We start from the raw sequence: 21,662 nt of genomic DNA on the forward strand, positions 1-21,662 counted from the left end.
AAATGTCTGCTTTTTACCAAATTCAGTTCAGACTTGCCCTTCAGTGCTGGGATAGGATCCCCTTCAGATTCATGGGAACCGATTTTATACAGACTTCATCCTGAGGGTGCTTGAGCACCCGCTGGAGGCTGTCTATCGGCAGATGTAATTTTTCTTTCAAAAAGTTAACGATCGCTGAGACACAAAGCACTAATGCCACCCTTGCAGGGCAGGGCAGGGATGGAGAAGAAAGCCGGGCCGCTGCCGGCGGCGCCTGGCCTGCAGATGGCCCCGGGAGGCGGCCGAGGCTCGCTGCCCGCCCAGGGTGGGGCTGGCCCGGCCCCCGGCTGAGGCAAGAGCGGCGGGGCCGCAGCGGGACCTCCTCCCTCTTCGCTCCTGCCTCGCCCCGTGCCTCGCTCGGTGCTCCCGGTGGCTCAGGGCAGCGCGGCGGGAGGTGAGAGCCGGGGCTGGCGGGCGCTGTCACTTTGTGCTCCTCGCTGTCCCTCACTTTGTGCTCCTCGCTGTCCCTCACTTTGTGCTCCTCGCTGTCCCTCACTTTGTGCTCCTCGCTGTCCCTCACTTTGTGCTCCTCGCTGTCCCTCACTGTCGCATCTCTCTTTGCAGAGTCGGACTCGACCCCACCCGGAGGATCCCAGAGATGGCGAAGGTGAGGAAGGCGGCGGCTCCGGGAAGACACGGCCCGACGGCCCGTGCCCGGCCTCTCCCGGGGACATCCTCGTATTATCCCTCTCCTTGTTTTCACTCCTCACCGATTCTTTAAGGGCTACCCTAAACCAGCCCACCCACAAGCCCGGGCGGACACGGACGTGAGGAGGACGGGGATCATGTGAGGGACACGTCAGTCACAACTTTTTTCTTTTCTTTTTTCCACAAGATTGCACTAATTTGGCCAAGTTTTCGGTACCCTGTGTTTATATTGCGTGTGGGTGGAGGCTCCTTCCACTGAAAGGAAGGAGAAAAAAATATCGCCGTGGCAGTGCCTAGTGGCAGCTCGGGGCTCGATATTTCCATCCCCAGTTTTCCTACAGCTAACACGAGTTTTTCGGGGAGCCTTGGAGCTATGGTGCAGATTTTCGTTTGAGGACTTTCTTTTTCAGCCCTTTGCTTGTTGTGGTTTGAGCCTGGACGAAGGTGTGGAAAATGGGATGGACTCCAGCATTTGTTTCTATAGCTGCATCACATGCATACACTCTGAAAAGTAAAATAGGAGTTTAATGGCTCATTTGTAGGGGGTTGTAATGGCTTTATGGGGTTTGTACTGCTGTAGGAAGTGAAAGTGATCACAGTCTGTAGTAGCATTCACAAAGGTCAGAATAATTGCACTTGAGTGGAGTGATTAGTAGTTTTAATACCCTTGTGAATATTTACTCATATTATGTCTGGATTTAGTTATAAAAGCAAGGGAACTTCTTTTAAAGAAAAAAATTTAAACAGCATTTTTTAATTTTTTAAAATTTTTTTTTGGTTTTTTTTTTTTTTTTTTTTTTTGGGGGGGGGTTCTTTTGAGTGACAAATAAGGGATTTTTCTTTCTCTAAACATCAGGCCTGGATTGTAGGATGCATGTTAGGAGAACATGAGCCCTTACCCATGCCAATGCAGGACACCTGCCCAGAGGGATATACTTGGACAATAAGCCTTTTATTACGGTGTGTATAGCATTGCTTATAGGCTTAACGTTAACTTCTTTTTAGTAAAAAACATGGAAATTTACAATATTCTTGTCTGTCCCACAGAGACAAACTTTAATTTGTCTTCTTAACAGCAATGTTCCATTCCTCACTAGTGCTAACCAGCTACTCCTGGCTTCAGGTAGTAAATTTTCTACTGCCGAAGGTGACACTTGGGGGTGGCTTTTTATCGGTGGTGGGTGTTGGCAGATGGAAGTCATTGGAACAGTGAGGGTTTTTGTTAGGGAAGCCTTGTTCTCCTATTTCCACATTCAGAGGGCTGATTTCCATGTAAGTGGTATTCTTTTCCTGTGCAGTTAGGCAGCCACAAAAGACCAATAGTGTTCAAGTATTGTCGCCTGTAACTCATTTTATGAAAATAAAAAAAGCAAAGTTGAAGAAGCTTTACTTCTCATGACAGCTGTCTGTTCTATATATTGCATTATGAAATGGAGGTAAGAGTGAAAATGCCCACAAAATGCTGTCAATTGACAGAAACTCCTTGTGTACAGCTAAAGCTGTGGAGTTCACAAAGGCTGCCCTGCACAGTGTACTGGAGTTCAATTTAGCCTAGGTACATCACTGAAGAATAAAACCTTTGAAGAAGGTAAGTTATATTTGGAGGCTTGATCACTGAAGTACCTGTCCTTGCCCAGTTCTGTGAAGTCTTTTTTTATCCCTTGCCCAAAGGCCTGGGGAACTTTGAGTTCTCTGTCCAGAATAGAAAGGTTCATTCATTTTGTAGGAAAACTACAGCATGTGCTGCACAGGCTGGTCTCTCCCGGCTTGTGTTTATCGCTTTCTTTGAGGGAACACTGCTGCCCTGACAAGCTGCCCTTTCTCTCCCAGCTGTGTGTGCAGTGGTCTTTGTTGCTGCAGCAATGCACAGGGCATCACCTCCTCCTGCTCAGGAAACAGGCTGGAAACTGCTGCCCTGTGCTTGCTGGCTCAGAATTCTGGGAAGAAAGCAGCAGGTGCTGTGGACTGATCTGTTTTGGTCTGCTACTCCCAATTTTTTTCCTGAGTAAAACTTTAGGAGTATTTGGTGTGTCCATTTGTAAACTGCCAGGAAGGGATTGCTTGCTGCTGCTGAAGGTGTGGCCGCTCTGCACTATATCTGGAGTTCCTGTTCTGCCAATGTGCACATGTGACTTGGAGCACTGGGATAGTATTGCCAATTCCATAGTGCTCCAGAAGACTCTCACACATTCCAAACACTCCTTCAGCGCTGGGCTCTGAGCGGCCCCCTCTGGCTCTGTTGAGGTTACCTGTGAAGGATGGGTTTCTCAAATGTCTCTACGCTGGTTCCTATGTGGCTGCTGCTTGCTCTGCTTCTTTCCCACCCCCTCTCTTCCTTTTTTTTCCCATCCCTCCTCCCTGTCTTTGATATCTCTGTAGTGTACTGACTCAGAGTTCACCACAGATGTTGTGTAATTGTTTTTTCTCAAGAGTTTAAAATTAGTGGGGCAGATGTGAGTAGTCTGCTGACCTGAGTTTACTCCTCCTGTTTAAGCAGATGATATGAAGCACTGTTAAACGTGGCAAGGTGTTTTACAGACATGTCTTTTTAGTTTTGCATTTGCATCAGCTCTGCACCTGCACCCATCCACTCACACTGTCATTTGCACTGTACTGCCCTTGAAATATCAGGAAGTAATTGCATATTTCTTGTGTCATGTTGGGTTTAGAGCACAGTTTGAACTGGCATCTCTGTGTGGGCTCCAATGGCTCTGAAGGCTTTCAAGTCAGCAGTGAACACTGTGTTGTGTTTATCTGCAAGATGGGTCTTGTATAAGACATCTTAGAACAATCTATCATTTATTCTAGCACATGACCTTCTGGGCTATCCTCTGCTGGAAATAGCATACTTTCTCTCTTTGCTGGTAATTATTCTCCATTTCCAATCTTACCACTCCACAGTTTTCTTGTGCCATCTTGTAAACAAATGGCTGCTTAAAAAAAAAAAAAGAAAAAACAAAAAGTCTCACAGCACTTTTTTACATTAAATACCAGGTTTTTGAAGCAGCAAGTTTTTGGGACACTGTTTCTGTTGCTGCAGAGAAAGGGAGTGGCTCTTCATCTGTGGAACTCCAGCAGAACAAGTTACTGTGTGTGGTACAGAGCCATGGTAGTGGGGAAGGAGTCTCAGTCAGTTCAAGTATGGTCTGCATGTAGCAGTGGCTAAACACAGGGGCTTTGGGCAGGAAATATTTTGTGTCTTGGTGAGGAAAATAAAAAGGAACCTTGTTATGTGGCTATTGTTACTGTTGCCAGGATATGTGGCACTATTAGTTTGTGATGCTAAATTGCCTCTTGGGAGACGTTCACTTCGAAGTGTTAGTTAGAAACATTTCACCTGAGGTTTTATCTTCTTCTGGAAACCTTTGCTAGCATAAAATTGGACCAAAATACCAGATAATGTGAATTCCCTCATTTGGAGGGGCATAAATTCTAAAGCAATATTATCTCTTGCTTTGTAGTCTTATTTTTTTTCTCTTTGCCTTTTCATGCTAATTTTGTGCTTCTAGGAGTTTAATTGTGTCTCATTGGAAAGTGTCGGGAGAAAATGAAAGCTGATGTTTATTTCTAGTGTGTGATCACAAATTTGCAGTACACATGACTCCTTAACAGCAATCACTGTACTGGGGAATGTAGACAGAAAATGTGTGTAGGTTTGGGGTGTTACAATCTTGTGATACACTTTGTGTTGAGGCTTTTTGTGTTGTGCTTCTCTTTACTGCCTGGTGTAAGCTGTGGTGATTGAGTAAAGGATAACTCCTGATTGCAAGAGGATTTATATCAAAGACTGTTTGTTTTTTTCATTGATGTGCTTTGGCTGGTACTGGATGGAGAGCTTCCTATCCAAAGAGAAATGGACCTATGAGGCTGTAGTGCTCCTGTGTATGTGCTTACTTGAAAAACAAGGAATGTTTCTAGTAATACTAAAGATAAGTTATCTTTTCATAGAAGTAAACAAATAATGAAGTTTGGTTCATAGCTTGTTTTCAGATTTGCTGTGACAGCAAGTTTGGGTCAGGCTGTGATGGTGGTTCAGAAGCAGTGCTGCCCTCTCTTTGTGGCCAAAATGTGCCTTGTTTGGGACGGGAGAGACAGCCCTTCCCTCTATGGACTGAGAGTACCTTACTGCTGCAGAGCTTTCTGCTCTTGTCTGTGTATTTCACAAAAGAGAAATCTGAACTGGAATAACTAAAAGGGCACTTGTGAATAGTGGAGTGTTTTAGATGGAGTTGTGGTTGTTGAACACAGTGTGCCTGAGTATTCCCTGCTGGACCCCAATTGTCAGGGCCCACTGCAGTACTCTAAAAAGCACTAGGTTGAGTTGGGTCCTGATGTGAAGTTAAGGATGGCTTCAGCCTTTCCCAGTATTGGGTCAAGTATTGGGAGTGTCACATCTGCCCACATGTGGCTCCTAAAGGTAGGTGTGGCTCAGGTTCTGGTGGAGGGTGATCCGTGGCAGGTGGGGAGTGCTGTGTGCCACAAGGGAATGTCTGGAATGCAAATGGTGCTCAGACTTCAGGAAAAGTCTTTTGGGCTTCAGCTGCACCAGGAGATTTTCAGGAACTGCTCATCAAGCTTACTGCATGTTCGGACTTTCTGTGCAGTGCTTTGGAAAAGAGAGTTTTGAAGGATTCCTGTCAGTTAACAAAAATGAGAAGGGCCGTGCAGAGAGATTTCATGTGGCATTTAGTGTTCATACTTTGTCTATAACAGCCACACAGGAATGTTGGGCTGTTATCACAAGACTTAGGAATTGTGAAGGGGAATTCTGCTTATAACAAGATAAGCAAAAGAAAGCAAAATATCAATATCTGCTTCTGCTGAGATTTGTTGACATTGGTCATTTCCAAAGGAGAATTGTGGTACTTCTGTAATAGTAATTATCTGAGATGATATGGAGCAAAAATAAAATAAATAACCCCACTCTGTCCGGAGTGATAGTAAGGGAAGAGGCGGTAAAGACTTTGCAATCTTTATCTGTTTTACTAAATTAAATTCAGTTCACAAAAGTGAGTCCCAAATCCTTGAGATTTTCATGGTAACCTCTGGAATTAGCTAGGAAGATGACAATAAATACATTCTAAGTACTACCTGAAAAAATGGCTTATTATGGGACAAGCAGAGTGTTTCAGTGGGATTGTCATGCCTCTGAGTTATCCTGGCTATTGGAAGCCATCTCCCAAAAATAAATTTGTTGTTGCCATTTAACACTCTGACGCTTTTGTTCTGATCTGTCTGAATACATGAGAAGTGAAGCTGACTCCTGGCTGCTGCTGCCGCAGTGGGAGCCGTGGGGAGTCTCTGCTGGCAGGAGCACACGGGAGCCCTGGGGCAGTTTCTGGTTACTGCTCTTTTCTCCCTGCCCTTCTGGCTGACCTGTCTCTGAGTGCATTGACTGGAGACTGGAGTGGCTGAAATTCCTAACTCCAGGGAAGGCCAGGTGGCTGTGCTGCCTCTGGAGTAATCTGGTGCCAATCTCAGTAGGTGTCTTGGCACTTGCTATTGTGCTGTTTCTTGAGAGTGGAAAATGCCCTGCCTGTTCTGATTGCTATTTTTATGACAGTGCTTACAGGAAATTTCCCCTCTTCAGCTGTTGGAAACACCTTCTTGTTCCCCAAACCTAACTGTTTCCCCTTTCGGCCACTTCCATAGTTAACAAATTAACTACTGTGCCAAACACATATAGGTTCTTGACGTATCCTGTTTAAATAAAGGCAAAACATTTCCACAGAGATGATGAATGGCCTTTTGTGTTTAATCCAAAGAGAAATTCCCTCAAGAGCCATGTTCCATGGAAACTTAGTGGAATTATTTTTGTTTTTTTGGAGAAACTGATCTCTTGCCCTTATGTTTGAACTGTTTTTTTGTTTTTTTTTGTTTTTTTTTTTTAAGCTGGAAACTAATGTAGCTGAATCACTTTTTAGGAAGTTGCTCATGTCAAAAGAACTACGATGAAAAGTTGAAAGCCATTGTAGAGTTCAGTGGATTTCATTTGCAGGGTAGTGGAAAAAATTGGTGTGATACTGCTTGAGAGTTCCAGTAGGGTTTTCTTGAGGAGTTCTTATTTCCATAGTGTGTCTTTGTGCCATTTGCCTAGCATACATGATCTGTGCAATTAATTTTTCAAATTACTTTAGCAAATGATAACTTCTTAGTCATTTCCCTGCATTCAGGTTTCAGTGTTGGAGATAATAGTAGTTTGCAGAATTGGTACATAAATACACCCAAATTTAGCTGCACTGCTAAGGGAAGCCATAGTAGTGCCTCTGGAGTGAGCTGTGTTTAAACACCCACAGACTACTCTTTAACCAGATAATTGAAGAGAAATACAGTCAGCTTTTGGATCGTGAATTCAAGTTTAGCTTGAGCTCGTTTATGAACTGAAAGATGCAATGTTCTATTTCATGGCTTTTTCCTTCTCTCCCTCAGTACATGAGAGGCACCGTGACAGCCTTCGCTCCTTTTGATGCCAGAGCTGATGCAGAAGCCCTTCGTAAGGCCATGAAGGGATTGGGTAAGGATAATTTTTATTTTACAAGAAAAAGGCTCTTCCTCCTTTGCAAATATCCTTTCTTACTAACTTTTTTGTCCCAGTTGATGAGACTAGAGCATGTGTCTACAAGCCATAGAATGAGAGCCTCAGGACTGCACTGGTCTGGGCATGTCCTGGTTGTGACTGTGCAGCTCTCAAGGATGTTTATTTTTGGGTTAGCATGAGGGAAAAAAGAAGAGGTTTACACATTCCCCATTAAGAAATGGGTGTTCCACACGCTGTTCTGGACACACTAAGGTTTTACAGGGCAGTAGCTCTGGATTTACAGGGACAGCTATGGACAGCAGCATAGTGGGAACTCTGCATGGAAACACGCAGCAGCCTCCTGGGCCTGGAAATGTGTGAGCACAGTGCAGTTACTGGGGCAGGGAGAATGCGAGCCCACAGTGTGAATGCAGATTAAGTGGTCTGTGAACCCACACTGGGCCTTTCTGCCCCAGAATTTCCTGGGAGAACAAACCCCCATTTTCTGCTTTCTCTGAAGTGGAAGGAAGCAGAAGAAAGGGAAGGAGGGATGTGTGATACACCTCAGCCTACAGGCATGCTCACTAGGGCTGGGAAGATGCTGTGTTAGGAGGATCTACCTTGCAAAGTTTGTATATAAAATGGGTAATAGCTCAATGCTGCTGCCCTCTGGGGTGTTTTGGATTGCTGGACTGAGTTGTACTGGGAGTTGGCAGTTTGTTGGTGATCCCAAAGGCAAGTTCTATCTACGAAAACAGACTGACTAAATGTTATAGCTGGTGCTTGGAGCAGAGTCTGGATCAGATGGAGAACAAACAGCATGTTAGTCTTCCAGTCATGTTTTTGTACCAAACTTGGTGGCTCAGCTTGGGGTATGCTGACAATTGTTATTCTAAATGTTTCTGCTGTTTGCCAGTAGATTGTTGTTGTCAAAGCATCTTTCACTGCCTTTTGAGTTTGTGCCACTGTAGTTTGTTTTTCAGAGTGTTTGTAACTCATTCTTTCTAAACTTCAGGGACTGATGAAGAAACTGTGCTGACGATCCTCACCACCAGAAACAATGCTCAGCGTCAAGAAATAGCTTCTGCCTTTAAAACCTTATTTGGCAGGGTAAGAAGAAGAAAAAATACCTCTGGAAATGAGCTGGTTCTGGCTTAGAAGAATTACTTTAAACTATGAGGCACATTGACCATATTGCCTGTAAAACATTCCTTGCAAGAAAATATACTTTTGCCTCTGTCTCCCCCTCTCCTCCACCCTGCTTTATCCTAAAAAAAAACCAAAAAAACCAAACCACAATGCATTTCAGGTTTTCAAAATGCCTGTTCATCCTTTTGTCCTGCCTTATTTGCTTCAGCTGAGGTACCAATTATAAGAAAAAGAGAGGTGTTCCTTGTCTTTTTGCTGTGTCACCAGGGCCTTTCAGCTTGCAGGCTCATGTGCCTCTTAAAATGCTTAGTCCTTGTTCATCACAGCACTGTTTGTTCTGCACTAGGATCTTGTGGATGACCTGAAATCAGAACTTACTGGCAAGTTTGAAACCTTGATGGTGTCTCTGATGAGACCAGCGTATATTTTTGATGCTCATGCACTGAAGCATGCCATCAAGGTAAGAGGAGGCAGAATTCATGTGTTACATGAAATGATTGGTGCTTTTGGTTGATTTTTTTGTTTAGGAATGAACTTCTGTTGCTAAAGGGAGTGCTAATAGAAGTAGGCTTAAAAAACCAAAAATTAGCCAAGTTATGCTGACCACTGCCAGTGCCATGGTTTTGCCTGGGGGTTTTTCACTCTAATAACTCAGAGACAGTTTAGAAATCTACACAGCATAAGAATTGTTCCTTCTGGTTTAAATACAGTGTGTAGATGTGCAGTTGCTGTTCATATTTTTTGCTGTTCAAGTGCAGTGCTGAAGTCCAGAGGGCTCTTGATTTTTCTGCTGTGAGTAGACAAGGTTTTATAGCTATGCAGCTGTATAAAAATTAGTTAAGAGCATTTAACAGAAGTGTAGAGCTCTTTGTTTCTTCTTGACTGTTATTTAAGCTACAGAGTGTGTTACCCTGATGGATTGCAGTGCAAGTCCAAAATTGATGAGCTTGTGTAAACTGGTGTCCACCAAAGTTATGAGCAGGTATTGTCTGTAGAATGATCTCTAAAAAACTGCCTTCAGTAACACAGAGGGAATAATTGATGGGCCTGTCAGTGTTACCCTTCTGAATTTTTTCTTTTGTGAGTGCGTTTAGTGCCTTTCTGAGCAGGCCAGGTAAGCAAATAATTTACAATGTGGATGTGTAGAAATTTCAGTGCCTCTTCCATGTGCTCTTTTTTCCTGCCTCTGTCACACCTGTGGAATTTTGGGACTTGGATGTCCCTGGACTATTTACAGTATTGATCAAAATAGAGGACACTGAACTTGACTCTAGTGTGAGGTAGTACTTTGTGGAATGACACTTCCATGCAAACTCCCAAGATCCTGGATGAGCAGCTGGTTAATATGTAGGCTTTAGTCAACTGTGCAAGCAAGTGCTCATGCACCTGTGACCCAGCAAATAGGTGACAGAAACTTTGTTCCTGGAGGTTTTCTGTAATGCTTTTGTGTGCACTGGGGGAAGGGATGGTGGTACCTGACAGAGAAACTGATAAAGGCCTTGTTGATGAATTTAAAAATTGTATTCCCAAGCTCCTCTTATTGATTTAGGAGTCAAAGACTGACAGGGAAATGACAGAACAGATGGGTGTAGGTAGGAAAGTAGAGATAGTGAAAACAAGAGTGGTTTTGTTCTTGTCACTAAAAAAAAAGATGTTAAACCCAAGACCATGGAAATGCAGAGAATGTGTTTGCACAGGAACGGATGTCAGTACTGGCTGCAGTTCAGCCAAGGGGAGTAGCAGTAAAGCAGATGTGATGGTAGGGATTGCACTGCAAGGTAACTCAGCTAAGAGCACTAACTCTGTGCTGAAGCCTGTCCCATCCATTTTCACTGCTGCTACTTGGATTAGAGTGAGTTTAACTGTGCCCGCATCCCTCGTTGAGTAGGCATGTTCATGAAACAATCTGCATTTTGGAAATGATTGCCTGTAACCTGGCAGGTTTGTATTCTGGATAGCTTTGTGTGCAGTTGCATATCTTTGTATGTGATTAGTATTCAATATTTTCCTTGCAGGAAAGGTTGTAAATAACATGCTGAAGCAAAAAATGCTCAGTATTGCATTTCAGTGTTGCTTTTGTGAAATGGCTCCTTTCTATGTGTAAAGAGCAGTGGATTATTCCTGCAAACAAGGGCTTAGACTTGTGGAAACAAGATATTGGCCTGGCTTTTGTAAATTCTGTCCTTGTAAAAGTGGAAGAGTGTTTGTTGGGAACTGCAGGATTGCTGGAACTATATGGGTTAGCAATTCTGTTGTAAAGTGTGTTTGCAGTGGAAGAAGGGGCTTGTTTAACAGCACAGTTCATAGCAGGCTGCAGATCTGTGCTGGGTGGCTCTGTGCTTATCTATGTCCTGGCTGGTCACAGACACTGAATGAATTGGAGCTAAGATGCAAGCTTACTCCATTCACTTCTCTTGATGTCCTTGGTCATAATAGCAAAGAACTGAGGCACACCTGGCTGTGCTTGAGTGTGGAAGGGCCCCTCTGAATCCTGCAGCACTGGACTTCTATGAATTGTTGGGCTGGTTTTGAAAACAATCAAGATAATTTCTCCCAGATTATCTTCAAAACCCCCACAGTATATCAGAAAGAAGAAAATATTTTCTGTTTATTTGATCCAAATGTATAAATTTATGCTTGGTTTTGACTGTCAAAGGGATTTCTTGTTTTCCTTTTGTTATTCCATCAACTGATTCATACTTGCACCCCTGCAGGGAGCAGGAACCAATGAGAAAGTGTTGACTGAAATTCTTGCCTCCAGAACACCTGCAGAAGTGCAGAATATTAAACAAGTATATCAGCAAGGTAATTTTCTGTATAAAATAAGGGTCTCTGTTCAGTTCCTTTTATATGATTTTAGCTCATCTTTCAAATAAGGTCTATCTCTGAAGTGATGGATGTGTCCAATAAGAGGGAATTCTTTCTGCTGTGTTGCAGAACTTCATATTGAAAGGAACTAGAATTTGAATTGGAAATTGAAATAGTTTTTATTTCAGGCTTATTGTACAGATTGTGGTGCTTCATGCTTTATAGTTAGAATTCTTTCAAAAGTATGTATTTCCTGCACCCATTGTTTTCAACTTTTTGACTGAAAGGCAATTTTCAGTAATTTGAAATAAAACTTATATCATAAAAAAAAGTGACTTTTTTTTTCCTTCTGCTCTATGTTGTGTTCAAGTGCACTTATGCTAAAGCAGGTGCAGCTTTTGGCCGTTCACAAGGGTAGATGCTTTTACCCTGTGATTGTGGGCTTGTTTTTCAGGGCAATGTTAAATTCAACAGATGTCTTTTAGCTCTGTGCAGATTCCTGCCACACAAGAAATTCTCACATTTTAATAAATTTTGAGCCCAAACACAGAGCCTCTGGAGTGAAGTTTATTAGTAGCAGACTTTTCTGGGCTCTTGGTTTTTGTACATTGCGGCTGCCATATTTTAGCATGACTTGATGTCTGTGTCCTCTTTAGTTCCTTAAGGAGCTGAATCCATGCATGTCACCTTGTACTTCAAAATACTGTAGTCTGTTCCTGACATGAGGTGTGAGGTGCTCTATTTTCCATTTTTAGAGTAGTGTTATATTGTAAGTAAAAGCAGAATATGTCCTGAGTGTTAAAGATGAGTCTACAAATTGTGAGTCAAATGGACTTTTTGCCTTTCCTTGCTCTCCCCTTGAAATAGTGAGGGAGCCTGCAAGGTGGTGAGTGGATGTTGCTCTTTTGCAGAGTATGAAGCTGACCTGGAGGATAAGATCACAGGAGAAACATCAGGCCATTTCCAGAGGCTGCTGGTGGTGCTGCTGCAGGTTGGTGTCCTGTTGTGGGTTGACTTTCACTGCTAGGTGCACTTACCACTTCCTGCGTACTAAGCTGGGCCCAGTGCTAGGCAGGACTGGCTCTGGAGCTGAGGCATTTCCTCTGGTGTGCAGGGTCAGCCTTGGGCTCTCTTCAGAGTAATTTCTATATTACTGAAGCAAAACACTTCTGTGATGCCCATGGGTGTAGCTGGTGCTGCTGTGTAGGGTTTTGAGGGCAAAAGGGGAAGAGGACCCTTACTTCATACAGACACATGCAAGCAAAAGGGAAAAACAAGATGGTTTTGGAGAAGATGCATTAGGGATGACTTGTTACAGTAACTTACAGGCTCAATATAACAGAGAAATGCTTTTTGACTTCTAATTATTCAGTTTAACAACTTCTGAATTTCTGTTTAGGCAAACAGAGATCCTGATGCTGGAGTTGATGAGGCTCTTGTTGAGCAGGATGCTCAGGTGGGTCACTGACTGAGGGTTTGGGGTAATTCTATGAGTTACCTCTAAAGATGGCAAGCAGCTGGAATTCAAATGTGAAAGAGTGATAGTAAAGGTTCTCTGTGGGTTTTTTTTACATGTTTTCTTGTGCTTTTTTTTTACATATTCTGGACAAAAGAAGTGTCAAAACCTGAAATACTGTGATCAAAACTTACTGCACTTTGATGTTTCAGTTTTGCTTATTACTTAATGAGGGACCTGAATAAAACAGCGAGTAGATCATTGGAAGAGAGGCTGAGGTTTGATGAGCACTGCTGGAAAAACTCAGATGTTAACCGTTCATTGCTTAATACCTGACCTGGACTTCTCTCTGAATTTAATCCCTTGTCCATGACTGCTCCCTAGCCCTGTGCTCTGGATTGAAAGGAATTCCAGCAATTAATCAGTGTCCTTGACAGTTTCTTGCTGGGTGTCATTTGCTTTGTTGGAATGATGGTCACTATTGCAGTGATTTGGTTACAACTCATTTAGTACATGTTTCTTCTTAGCTATTTCAACAACTCTGCATAAGACATTTTTCTCTCATAAATTGTCTGCTGAGATGAAAGAAATACAGGGATTGTTCAAGGTGATGCAGAGTAAACCCATACTATCAGATCAATAAAGCATTCTTCTGATAGCACAGCCAGATGGAGCAACAGAGTGGCAAATTACATTTTACTGGCACAGACCTATCCTTTGTCACTTAAATTCAGAAAGCATTGTTGTTCTGCTGTTAAAGTTAACTTCCGGGGACAATTACAGCTGGAAAATTAGAGGGACAAATGTTTGAATCTTGATCTAGACTGTTCCATGAAGTTTTCAGTCTTGCTTTTAGCTGGCCCTGTGTTATTGAGGAAAGACGTGAAGCACTGGCCCTGGTAGCTAGATAGATTTCTTTAGCCCTTTTAATTGAGTTTAAATGAGCAGCTAAACTTAGGAGGCACCAAACCCAGCTCTTGAAAAGGTCCTGGTTTTCCAAACAGTCTCTGTGGCTTGCTGCATACATTTAACTTGGGCTGAGACCTTCAGTCAATAGACTTTCCATTCACCACCCAACACAGTTGGAACAGATTCAGTTATTTTCTAATTGCTATTTCCATGTACAGATGGCCAGAACTGAGGTACATGACTGTGCAGATGTTAGGAGTATTTTTGGCTTCCCAGTGTTTTTCTTGAGTCATATATTCTGGAAAGGACTTGATACATTAGAAGGCAAACTTTTTCCTCAGTGGTGATTTTTCAATTTTTTGTGTCTATGATTACTAAATATTAATTTAAAGCAATTTTGGGACTTTTCTGAGAATGTCTGAAGGAGAAAGTCTGACTTTTTGGAAAAGATTTTGTGGATATCATTTCTTGAAAGTCATACATTGAGGTATATTTTGTGTATTGCCCAGTGTCAGGCAGATACACACTTAAAGCTGACATAAAGTTCTATTTGCAACTTCTAGTGTCTCTAAATCAATCTTTTGCTGGTATTTTTCTAAATGCTGTACTGGGGACTTCTCATTTGCTACGGGATGGAGAGTGCTGGTATTCATTTGGAGGGCTTAGCATATGTTATTTGTAATATCCTGGCAGTGAGTGCCTTGAGCTTTTTCCTCTCCAACTTTTTTTCATTCTATACCATTAATATTGAAAATATCATATATACTACAATATGTACAACCTTTTTCATTACAGAGTGCTTAGCACACAGTTAGGAAAAAGGCAAAGTTTCCCAACTGTCGGGACTTTTTCCAAATTTCTTGTTCTTTCTTGTTTTCTGTTGTCTCTTCTCATTCCAACATTTTAAAGTGCTTTACTTTCCTGGTGCTGAAAATGTACCCAGGTGTTTGTCTGCATCACATACAGACTTGCCTGAAAAGCCATGAATGTGCTAAAACCGTGGCTAAAATCTGGTTTCAAGCCGCTAAGAATTTATCAGCCTACAAATCCTCTTTCTGAGAGATTCTAGATCCATTTTCCCCTCCTTCTTGAAAAACTTCCTCCTGAGCCAAGTTGGCGTGGTTCTGCTGTTGAAGAGCCATCATGTACCAAAGTTCTGCTGCTCTGTTTGAAAAAGGGAAGAGAAAAAAAGGGCAGAAAAGGCAGTTATGTGAATAAATGTTATCTGCTGTATTATCACAGTTTCAGCAAACTTCAGTCCGTATGAAGAGGACTATGCACAGTCAGTTTCTGGGCCTGAAGTTGCATTACTCATGGAAATGCTGTCACAAGTAAATGTCAGATTTTTTTAATTTATTTCTGAGATTCAGTACTTGGCAATTTAATTTCATTTTTCCCCTCCAGCTATAGCTTGTTAGTAAATTTATTGCTCCTTAGAGTGAGACAAATAGAACTTTTCAACAGGATGCATGGACACAAAACAAATGCTGATGTTTTGTTCTCTTGAATTCATAACAGGTTTTGTTCAGAGCTGGGGAGCTGAAGTGGGGAACAGATGAAGAAAAGTTCATCACTATCTTGGGAACCCGCAGTGTTTCTCACTTGAGGAGGGGTAGGTAGTGTGGTTAATGAGGGGCTGAGAGCTTGTGCCTGAAATCCAGCCTGGAAAAGCTAAGCCCATATCAAGGTGCCTACTTTGAGTTGATGATAGAGGGACAATACCTTTTCACCTGCTCCTTGCCCATCCAGAAGTCTCTTTTACCAATCTGGTTGGGCCATTGGGAATAATGCATGGAGCTGTTCCTTCCAGGTGCAGAGAAGGGTTGTACAAGGGGCATCTGATGGGAAATTGGTGCTCAGAACAAGGCAGTGAGTGGCCAATATCACCTGACCTGTGGATAATGACACACAGGTGGCATTGTCCTGAACTGAGGGGCACTGGCAGGAATGTTGGGCATTCCCTGATGGAGCACACTTTGTTTTGCAGTGTTTGACAAGTACATGACAATTTCTGGCTTCCAGATTGAAGAGACCATTGACCGGGAGACCTCTGGTGATTTGGAGAAGCTACTTCTGGCAGTGGGTAATTGAGTCCTTATGTGTCTAGCACTAGGCTGCCTTTGCTTACTCCCAGGCCTCCTGAAATTACAGTTGTCACAGAGGCTGGTGTGAAAACAGGGTTCCTTTAGGAAGGTAATCACCTGGGATCTATTTTTGTGTCTGGAGAAGAAGTGGTGAACTGCATTCTTTTTGGTCATGTGCACCTCTGCCAGAGCTGAGACTGAGCTCTGTCTTCACCTGTATTCCTGTCAGCTTATCTAGGACAGTGTTGGAGAGTTTGACTAGTAAAGTCTCTCTACTATCAGAAATAAATGCTTATTCTAAATCCCAGAACCCAAAGAGTTGTAGCAGAGGAACAGCCCAGATTACACCACTGGAGAGAATAACACAGTGACACACACCTCATCTTGGCAATCAGAGATGGCCCTTTATTTAATAGCAGTCAATAATTCAATCATTTGAATTATTTTCCAGTGAAATGCATCCGAAGTGTGCCTGCCTATTTTGCTGAGACCCTGTATTATTCCATGAAGGTATGTAAATGTTTTCCCTGGGTCACTTTCCATCTTCTCCAGATACAATTCCTTTCCCTTTAGCTTGCTCTTCTGTCACTGTAAATGCTGACAGTATCACTAAGTATCTACAAAAGGTTCAGGGAGTGCAGGGCTGGGAGAGGATGCAAACAATTTGTAGTTTCCTTGGAGTTCATTGTGGGTTTGTCACACCACAGACATTTTAGTCTCATCAGCTGTTTTTTGATTTGGTGCTGCTACACTGGAAAATGACAGTATTCATTGGGTGCTTCCCAGCTGATGAAACTCGTGTCTTTAGGTGGTGAATGTACTGAGGAAGGGAAGACTGTAGATTGTGCAAATTAGTGCTCTTTGATTTGGATGTGAGTAGTTGCAGATGGAGGGCATTAGGTAGCTTTGGAAACACATTTTGGTTACTATCCATCCTTCTTTGAGAAGCAAAAGGAAGCAGAGAAAAGAAAGGTTTAAACAGCTGCAAAAGATTACTCATGGGAATTGCATTAGCAGTGCATCCATGTTTCTGTTTGCTTCACCTTCTCTTGGATGGGAAGAGATGAGCAGGGAAAACTGTAATTTTTAACTCCCAGTGGGTAATATTAATTGAACCAGAGGCAAGTAGTCTGTTGTTTCCAGGCAAGTTATCAGCTTCCCTGAGGAATTCCTGCCTTCCCCTTGCTGGAGAGCTCTGAAGTGTGTTTGTCAGAAGATGAGGTGGCAGCTTGAGAGTTAGTAATGAGAAACAAAATGATAGTTTAATTTTTAGAAGTACTGTACTGCTTCTGTAGATACTGTGTAGAATAAGGTTCAGGTGAAAAATACAAAATATTGTATCAGTAGGCTGAGCTGTCTGAGGAGGACTTTTATTTTTTAAAACATGCAATTTTCCTGTGGGCTTTAGATTCTTATACACTTCTGTTGTGAGGAGACTGACCAATGTGTGCTGGTGAGATTCCCAATTTTTTTTTTTACTGTAAATAAAAATCATTCAACACTTCAGATGAGAAAGCTTTTTGTCAATTATTACTTTGACAGAGGAGTTTGTACTTCCACAATTTATCAGTTTGGCATAACAAGGTTCTGCACTGAACAGAGTTTGCTTTCATTATTATAGGTAGGGCAGAACTTGGCTTTTATTCCTCAGAAAACACTGGGCTTGTGGCATAACTTTTGAGCAGCTTTAGGGCATTTTTAGGTGTAATCCAAGAATATTGCACCCAGAAGGATTGAGTGTCCCTGGACATTAGGCTGAAGATGACCGTGGGAGCTCTGCCAAGTCCTTCCCTGAGGTGCATCTGCAGGTTAGCACGTCAAAGTTTGTACAGCTTCAGCTTGTGTGGAGTCTGCTTTGTCTGAGCAGAGGGGTCAGGGCCTTGGTCTGCACAGGAAGGTGAAATGCTTCAAGCACTGAAGATGACAGAGTGTGGCATGCTTGTGTGGTTGGAAAAGGTTTGTGAAGCTTTGCTCCCATAATGAACAGCTGGAGAGTTCATGGGATTAGTTGCTCTGCCTGTGTCCTGCTGTATGATGTTGCTTTGTACTGGTCACTGCTGGAATTGAGGTGCCCAGTTCCAGAACTGACTGCAGTTCTGCAGCCTCAGGGTGCACTGCAGCGGGGATTTACACATGATTGTGGTGGGCAGCTGTGCTTCTGTGTGAGCTTGGAACTGGGATCTTTTAAATTTATGTGGGCATTCACAGTTGAAGCCTGAGATGAAACATTAAATAAGAGGCCTAAGCATCTGGCACTTGATAGAGGTCCAGGGATCAGAGCTCCTCTGTTCTCCACATTTCAGTGTGAATGTCTCATGATACTGTCCTGAATATTCTGTTTTGGAGCTGAACTGTAATTCAGGAGTGGTTTGAGATGCCACTTGTTGCTTTCATCTTGTTCCATAGTTTTTTTGTATTTCACGCTTTGTTGCAGCATCTGTACAGAACTGGCTCATATTTGAAAGTTATTTGATCTTTTCTCTTTAGGGGGCTGGCACTGATGATGACACCCTGATCAGAGTCATGGTTTCAAGAAGTGAAATTGATCTGCTGGATATTAGACGAGAATTCAGAAAGAATTTTGCGAAATCATTGTATCAAACGATTCAGGTAAAATTACTGTTCTGGCCTCAGGGAAGGCAGGGGTGATTGAGATGTCACTGTTTTCACTGTTGTTTTTCTTGGCAGAGGGTGGGTGTGGGTAGAGCTGGGTGACCTGGGCTCTGAGATTGAGTTCCTCTGCAGTTTTGACATGGTATTATTGAAGTAGGGGAAACATCCTATGGAAAAAAGTTTCCTTCCAGTGTTCACTAGGGCAGATGATGTGGCTTTCTGAAATTGCAATTACTCATACACCATATTTAGCTACTGCATCATTTCCTTGTTCTTGTCTGGGTTCCTTATTGTGCAGTGCTTCAGAGGGGGTGCTGGCTCCAGAGAAATAATGCTGGGGTTGGGAGTCTGAATTAGCATGATGTTGAAGTTTAGATCTTGGGTTGTGGTGTGGAACCCTTTGCAACTTTTCTAAGTGAAAAGGGTTTCACTGTGGAACCACTCTGAGTCATACTTTCCTTTGAGTGGATGGGAAGGAGCAGGAAGGGAAGGAACCAGCAAGAAATCCGGAGCCAGCTGTTGCTGCAAAGTTAAGCCAAAAGGCTTTTATTTTTTTCTCTTGTTTTATATTAAAAGTCCTGCTTTTTATGATTTTTTTCTATGGTCATTCTTGGCATTATGGTCCCTGAGTGGAGTTTCTTTTTGGCATTGCCTGTCAGGCCCATATGGATTTCGTATCAGAGCTTCCCATTGATTACAGGGAGCAGAGCTGGCACCTTTCTAGGCGGGTGCACTTTGCCCGTATGTTGCTTTTGATGTTCTTTGGGCTCCTCCTTTGGACTTCCCCCTGCAGACAAATGTGTTAAATGTGCAACGGGCAGCTCTGTTTTCTAGTAAAGCTTTTGAAGGTTTTTTGTCTCTGGCAGTCTGTGTAAATACAGCTCTCATGTAAGAGGCAGAGAATTTCCTTGTGTCATTCCTGAGCAGAGAGTCATCCTTGTGGATTTCCTGTGGGTGGGATGAATGTGTAATGTGCTGGGGCCCTCGTTGGCAACCACTCTGGTGACTCATGGTGCTGCTGTTCTGCATTGACAGAAAGACACGTCTGGGGACTACAGGAAAGCGCTACTGCTCCTCTGTGGCGGAGACGATGACTGATGGGCAGGGGACATGCAGCTCTCCTTGTTACTCCAGCTTTGCAGCCCTTCATTAGCATGTCTGCCTGAGGTTTTGTATCTTAATGCTTTGTGGCTGCTTGAATTTATACTAGGATTGCACTTAGTAAAAAGGAGCTTATTGTTATCCCTCCTCTTCCCCAAGTCCCAGCTTCCAGGAATTTCAAGTGCCTTCTGTGATCTGTGGGAGTCACCTTCATGGAAAGTGGGTGCTGAGCACAGAACCCAGTTCTTAACAGGTGTTTTGCTGAAATAGGAAAAAATAATAATGTATTTCACAATAAATACAAAATTGCTTTTTATTCCTTTCATTTCCACTGAGTATTAAGCTAGTTCTAACATGGCAAGCAAGGAAATCCTTTGTATGTAATATTGGAATGAATTTGCTGAACATATTACAAGCAATCATTGGAAATCTAAAGGACCAATAAATTTTTCCCCTCTTATCACAGTTGTATGTGGTATTTAATCTAATTTAATGTTTTTAATATATTTTCCCTTTCATATAATTTCATTGTCTCAGACTGTTGGTATTATTGGTGCTTTGAAGCTTTCCATATTCATGTCTAGCCTAGGATATGGATGTTGTGGTGATGCCATTGCTCACTACAGTTGGAAAACCAAAATATTGGTGCTTGCTGGGCATTTCATTCTCACTTTGTGCTGCTTTGTGTTTTTATCCTCTTCTAAAGCTGGAGCTGGGAAGGAAGGAGAGTTGCTGTGCAAGGCCAAAGTAGAGCAGATGTGCTGCACTTTAGGGCCAGTCAAGGTTGTCTGGGATGGAAGCAGGTGAAGAAGAGATGGGATCTATTCTTCAGGGATTTTATGAGAAAAGAGGATAGTTGAAGCACCCCTCCCTTCAGGTTATCAGGGAGCAGAGTGAAGGGTGAGAGAAGCACCAGCCTGTTTTGTGGGCTGCCTTGAATTCTCTGCTTTGGTTCAGCATTTATGACTGGCTCTGAAAATCAAATTGATGTGTGTGAAGGAGAATAAAGAGGCTTCTCTTTCATGCCTTGGTAAGGTCTGAACACCATGGCTCTAAACTTGGCTTATCAGTCAGTCACATACATCAGCTGCAGAAATAGCACCTTTAATAGTCCTTCTGAAACTGATTCTTCACAGGTTAAGAGCTTTATAACTTTCATGTTGAATAAATGGAAAGATGAAATTTTTTTACATTGTAATTCTAAGTTAGTACTGTCATAATCTCTTGCTATAAGTGCTTTGTTTTCAGTGTAAAGTATGCAGAAGAAAATAAATTATGTTGTGTTCAGATGTTTTCTTCCCTTTGCTGAAATGTATTGCCACTATTTGTCAGTTCTGCTTTTTGTGGAGCCTTTACAAATGTGTTAGCAAGGATTGTTAATTTATGGCTACTCATCTGGGAATGATGTGGCAGCTGCACACACTGCAAGCTTGGTATGACCAGTGCCTTGGAAATACCTTGGAATAACAGGAGGTTTTGGGGGTTTTTGGTGGTTATGATTTTTATCTTTTTTCCTTTTTTAATGATTTAATATTTGCCAAGGCAAAATCATGTACAAAAATCTTTAAGGCATTGCTTTCTACTCCTTTAGAGATTAGACCCTATATTTAATTTTTCAGCTTTCTTCGGTTTGTTTAGATTTCTTAGGAAAGCACCATCTGATCTTCATGATCTGTTTTCAGTTCTTTTATATATTTTTGGTTCACATGTGAAGCTATTCCAGCAGAGTCTGACCTGTGTCAGACACCTGATGCTTATGATTTAAATGGAATGACCAAATTACTTACAGAATTTCTAAGCAGTGACTCTGACCAGGAGTTGTTAGGGGTCAGTATGGTATCAGTCATCTGCAGAAAGTTTTGAGATGCAAATGGGCAAAAATATGTGCATTTCCCTTTTGAAGTAATTAAACAGAGAAAACAAAATCTGAGAACCTTTCTTACTCCAAGAAGTCTAATTAACATGTAAAGAAGTTAATTTAAGTGCAATATTTGTAGCATTTACTATGTAGCAATCCCTTTAGGAATACTACATGTGGAATCTTCAGTACAGTACATTGCTAAGAGAGCTTTAAATTACAGCTACCAATGAATTAATTACTTCTTCTGTGGCAATAGTTAATCATTGATGTGTCTGGGGGAAAAGGAAATCATTACTTTCTTTACTCAATTTCTTTTCCCTCAATTTTGTTATCGATGCATATCAGGTTATGGTTTTGCTTGGTTTAGATTCATAAGTGCTATTCATTTTGTTTCTTTATCCCACTTCAACTCCCTGACAGCTGGAATTGCTGTGGGCATCCAGTTACTCAAGTGTATGCTGAAAGCAGTAATATATG

General features: G+C 42.2%; 1 protein-coding gene across 1 annotated transcript; it reads left to right on the top strand.

Moving 5' to 3' along the window:
- Positions 1–373: 373 nt before the first annotated feature.
- ANXA5 (annexin A5) lies at positions 374–19,789 on the top strand. The gene is made up of 13 exons (XM_021554917.2): positions 374–433; positions 604–646; positions 7,117–7,201; positions 8,220–8,314; positions 8,700–8,813; positions 11,068–11,158; positions 12,073–12,152; positions 12,561–12,617; positions 15,045–15,138; positions 15,514–15,609; positions 16,062–16,120; positions 18,098–18,220; positions 19,259–19,789. The coding sequence occupies exons 2-13, from the start codon at positions 638–640 to the stop codon at positions 19,319–19,321; spliced, it is 966 nt and encodes a 321-aa protein (XP_021410592.1). The 5' UTR covers positions 374–433; positions 604–637; the 3' UTR covers positions 19,322–19,789.
- Positions 19,790–21,662: the final 1,873 nt, after the last annotated feature.

The sequence above is a fragment of the Lonchura striata genome, chromosome 4 (genome assembly GCF_046129695.1).
Source record: "Lonchura striata isolate bLonStr1 chromosome 4, bLonStr1.mat, whole genome shotgun sequence".
NCBI classification, from domain to species: Eukaryota; Metazoa; Chordata; class Aves; order Passeriformes; family Estrildidae; genus Lonchura; species Lonchura striata.

Bases quoted from the DNA above. Each gene is read 5' to 3' on its own strand.
- ANXA5 (XM_021554917.2), top strand. The intron at 12,153-12,560 runs GTTGGTGTCCTG...ATTTCTGTTTAG, and splicing joins TGCTGGTGGTGCTGCTGCAG to GCAAACAGAGATCCTGATGC. The intron at 18,221-19,258 runs GTAAAATTACTG...CTGCATTGACAG, and splicing joins CATTGTATCAAACGATTCAG to AAAGACACGTCTGGGGACTA.